This window comes from Ipomoea nil, unplaced genomic scaffold, assembly GCF_001879475.1.
Source record: "Ipomoea nil cultivar Tokyo-kokei standard unplaced genomic scaffold, Asagao_1.1 scaffold1562, whole genome shotgun sequence".
Lineage (NCBI taxonomy): Eukaryota > Viridiplantae > Streptophyta > Magnoliopsida > Solanales > Convolvulaceae > Ipomoea > Ipomoea nil.
Window position 1 is genome coordinate 2,811,778 of NW_017617990.1, and position 4,939 is coordinate 2,816,716.

General features: G+C 42.2%; 1 protein-coding gene across 1 annotated transcript; it reads left to right on the top strand.

Annotated features, from left to right (window-relative positions):
* The first annotated feature begins 2,573 nt into the window (after positions 1–2,573).
* On the top strand, positions 2,574–3,584 carry LOC109189726. The gene has a single exon (XM_019340337.1). It carries the CDS (start codon positions 2,574–2,576, stop codon positions 3,582–3,584), a length of 1,011 nt encoding a protein of 336 aa, XP_019195882.1.
* The last annotated feature ends 1,355 nt before the right edge of the window (positions 3,585–4,939 follow it).

Consider the following 4,939-nt stretch of genomic DNA (forward strand, 5'->3'; position numbering starts at 1 on the left):
CGATAATCCAAGAATAAGATCATACGATACAACCTAGGGTTCTAATCACTTTTATATCAACAAGAATACGGTTCGTCTTCTAATTGCAAGATTCGGTAAGAATAACACATAAACATCAAGAGCATCACCCAATTATCAAGAACAACACATAATCATCAAGAGCTCCATATAATCATCAAGAATATCATAATTATCAAGAATCTCCCAATATCAAGATTATCAAGATCTCCCATGGGATCATCACATCAATCATCATCAATAATCATCACAAGTCATTAATACACAATAATATGGGGGAAACCCTAAGGGGAAATCATAGCTATGAAAATAGGTTTGGTTGAGACATGGGTTACCTCTTAGCCTTAATTAGTTCCTTGGCTATGAAGGGTCTTTCTTTAAGCTTTCTTGCTTTCTTGCTTTCTTCTAAGGGAATTCTTGGAGCTCTCCTGGGGTGGTGGGGCATTTAGGCGTGTGGGGGGGTTCTAGGTGCTCCCTAAGTTCCCTATTTATAGATCTAGGGGTTTTATTTAGAGTTTAATCCTATTGGGGTTAGGGGTTGGGTTTATATATTTGGGCCCATGGGCTACGGTGGGCCTTTTTCCCTAATTAATCATTATAATTTATTCTTTCTCCTGGGCTATTAATCAATTAATTAATTCATTGGTTTTAGGACTCGTAACACGGGGTGTTACACACACGCACCTTAAGCACACAAATAAAGCATCTTAGAACGCAAATTACCCACCTAAAGTTTTAAAATGGCGCACCAAGTACATAAATCACGCACCAAAAGTTTTAAAATGGCGCACCTTAGTGTCAGACTATCGGTTTTGTCATTTGACATCCTAGACTATCATATTTTTGGACACTTTTGTTCCTTCCGATGACTTTTCCGGTGAAATCCTATTTTTGGAAATGATATTTTTGTCTCTTTAATTTTTGTATTATTTTCTCAATAATTTAATTTTAGCGGAGGTCCCTTTTCTTTGGTGACAATTCTAAATTTAGTCTCAAACATTCGATTTTGCCATTTAGCAATTCAGATTATCATATTTTGGACATTTTTTATTTTTCATATGAAATTTTCAAGTGAAACCCTATTTTAGGTAATGGCATTTTCGTCTCTTCTAATTTTATCGGTTTTCTACGCCAGTTTTTTTTCCTCTCTTCATCCTTGCATCGCACCATCTCCTTCACCTGACTCTTGTCTTCATCTCCTTCAACCCGACCCTAAATCATCTTTTGTCAATGGTGACATCAAGTACCTGAGGACCTCTTGGTATGGGAGAATCATTTTGCAATGTAGTTGAAAATTTCAATATGTCGTCACTCGGTTGGCTTCAGTATGTTTAACTGATATTATTTTAGTCCATGATTCTATGAATCATCTACAATAGTTGTAGAGCAAAAAAAAAAAAAAAAGGTAAAAAGAAAAAAAAAAAAAACCTCTTCTTTGTTGTCAAAAAAATACCATTTCTTAAAATAGGATTTCACCGAAAAAAGTCATTGAAAGGATCAAAAGTGTCTAAAATATAATAGTCTAGGGTGTTAAATGGTAAAAACAATTGTTTATGATTAAATTTGAAAATACCACCAAAGACAATGGACTTTCGATGGAATACCACTAAAATACCCTTGCCTAAAATATGATTTGACCAAAAAAGTCATTGGAAGGACTAAATTGTCGAAAATATAATAGTCTGGGGTGTTAAATGACAAAAATGATAGTCTAGGACTAAATTTAGAATCACCACCAATGATAAAAAAAAAAAAATGTCCGCTAGAATTAACTCGTAAACTAATTTTCATTAGACTTTTCACACCCCTTAACCGGGTTCAAGTTTCAATCCATCTCCCATAAAGGTTGAATCCCCAACCCCAATGGCCCCCCTACATGCCGGTCGGACAGAGCATTTGGGAAGATACAAATCACGGTGACTCAATAGCTCAGCAGACAGGGTCAAATGTCATGCGCACAAGGGATCTGTCCACTTGAAGCATAATTCCCACATTACCGCCGCGAGGTTCGAAACTTGATTTCTTCTCTCAAATACTGCCGACCGAACTATTGAGCTAAACCTATGCAGATACTAATCTTAAAATGTCCTATATGAGGATGATATATATTTTTTAAATTTCAGCTACGTGTCTTTCTTTTGCGAGATTTGTAATCTTAAAATGTGCTTTTGAATTTTTTCTTCAATCTAGCTTTTTAAATAATAATAATAATAATAATAATAATAATAATAATAATAATAATAATAATAATAATCCTATCTTATCCTGTCCTATCATATCCTATCCTATCCTATCCTATATATAATAAAGTCATATGGTATTGTGAAAATTAAATGGTGATAATAAACATTTAATTTTCAAAAGACCATAATAATATTGTTAATTATAGTACTAGTCTAATAATACGAGAAGGCAAAACTCTCTCCCTCTACGTTAAGGTTCTCTCTCGTTTTCTCCCGTAACTAGGGTTTTGTATGCGTAGCAGGCTACGGCGGAGGACGCGCACGATCGGCAAGCTTCACGTCTGGCGAACAGCAGGCGTCTAGACGACGGGCATGGCAGCAACGGAGGCGGAGATAGCGGGGCTATCGAGCAGATGGGCCGAAATCGAGTTGGAAGACGAGGACGCCGGTGTTGAGGCGCCGGCGGTCGACAGTGGCGCAGCGGCGGCAGCGGAATCTTGGGTGGTGGTTGGCCGATTTCTGACTCAACGGTTAATCAAGGCTGAGTACATGCGACAGGTTATGGCCTCGGCATGGAAACCGGTAAGTGGTGTGCATATCACAGAGCTCCAACCGAATCTGTTTCAATTTGTTTTCCATCACATAACGGATGTCCGGAGGGTTATGGATGAGGGACCGTGGTCCTTCGAGAATTGTACACTGCTCTGTAGGGAGGTGAAGGATGGTCAATTGCCGGAGGATATGGTGCTTGATACAGTGGATTTATGGGTGCAGGTGTACAACCTGCCGGTTGGTTATAATACGGTGCCGGTACTTGAACAGACAGGGAATTTTCTGGGGAAATTCTTAAAGATTGATGAGAGGCAGATGAAGGGGCCACCCAAAACTTTCTACCGAATTAGGGTTTGTATGTCTGTGGATAAGCCCCTGAAGAGGAGGATGAAATTGATTCGCCGGGACAAGACTTGGGGGTGGGTGAATTTCAAATATGAGAGACTACATACCTTTTGCTTTTTCTGTGGACTTTTGGGGCACTCGGAAAAGTTCTGCTTGAAAGCTAGAAACTCGACGTTGACTGCTGAACAATACCCTTATGGGGTGTGGATGCGAGCTGGGCAGGCAAGAGGACCACGGCCAGTCGGTGAATCATGGCTACTAACCGAGGATGAGCCACCGATCCGCCTGGAACCTGTGAGGGTGGCGCCGGAAAAACCGGTAGGGGTACAAGGCCGTGAGGAGGAGGAGGAGGAGGGGGTAACGGCATTGGCTAAGCGTCGCAGGCAGGATAGTCGACAGTTGGCAGATACGGATACTAGTATGGCAGATAGCTCAAAAAACTTGCATCAGGCGGGCTCTGGTTCCCAGACCCGCCCACAACAATGAGTACTCTGAGTTGGAACTGTCGTGGCTTGGGCAATCCACGGACAGTTCGTGCAGTTGTGGACATGGTGTCCAAGAAGAAGCCGGATTTTGTATTTTTGATGGAAACGAAAGTAGCACGAATACATGCAGTACGAGTTCGCGTTAAGATTGGTTACGAGGGTCTGTTTTATGTTAATAATACAGGCCGCAGTGGTGGATTGGCATTACTTTGGAGGAAGAACAATACTGCAAGATTACTGGGTTACTCGAAGACACACATTGATGTGGAGGTGAGTATAAGTGGTTTTCCAAACTGGAGAATGACTTGTTACTACGGCTATCCAGAACGAACACGGAGGACTGAGTCATGGGATCTATTGAAACAGTTGGCAACACAATCTGAGCTACCCTGGGTTGTGATTGGCGACTTTAATGATCTCTTGTATCAGTATGAGAAGAAGGGAGGAAATCCACACCCGAACAGTCTGTTACGCGGCTTTGGAGAGACTATGGATCACTGTGGTTTGGCACAGTTACCAATGAGTGGTAATCAGTTCACGTGGCAAACGGGCAAAGGCACTCCTGGATGGATTCAGGAAAAATTGGATAAGGTACTGGTCACTAACCGCTGGAGGGATATTGTGAATGGGGCCACAGTTGCAAATCAATGGACTAGACGGTCTGACCACTCAGCTATCTTCATGGGGATTCGGCAATATGGGGGTAGGAGGGCTGGGGGCCGAAGGTTTCGTTTTGAGATGGCGTGGCTCTATGATGAGGGATGTAGAGCGGTAGTGGCTGAGTCATGGGAGGAGGGAAGAGGTAGGGGAGCACAAGGCTGTATTGCACATTGTGGGAACCGGTTAACCCGATGGGGGGGGGGGGGACCGGTACCATAAGTTCGGGGAAAAGATTGAGCGGTTCCGGAGGAGGCAGGATCAACTCAAGGGATGTATTGATCATGCATCCCTGGAGGAGTATAACCGATTGGAAGCGGATCTATGCCGAGTGGAGATGCAGGAGGATGCATACTGGAAGCAGAGAGTCAAACAGCACTGGCTCAAGGATGCGGATGCCAACACGAAGTTTTATCACAAGTATGCCTCGAACCGAAGGAATAAGAATACTCTAGTTAAAATTATGAATGATAGTGGTGAATGGATGGAAGGGGATGATATGGCAGGTGTAGTTCTGGATTATTTTAAACGCATTTTTACAACTAATAATCCTGTAAGCGGTGATCTGATCTATAACAATGTTACGCCACGAGTCACTCAGGCACAGAATGAGGTATTAATGCGACCCTTTGAGGTTGGTGAGGTGAAAGATGCTCTGTTTGAAATGTATCCTGATAAGGCGCCAGGGCCGGATGGGAT

What these genes read in the sequence shown, in the direction of transcription:
- LOC109189726 (XM_019340337.1), top strand. Translation starts at nt 2,574, where the DNA reads ATGGCAGCAACGGAGGCGGAGATAGCGGGGCTATCGAGCAGATGGGCC.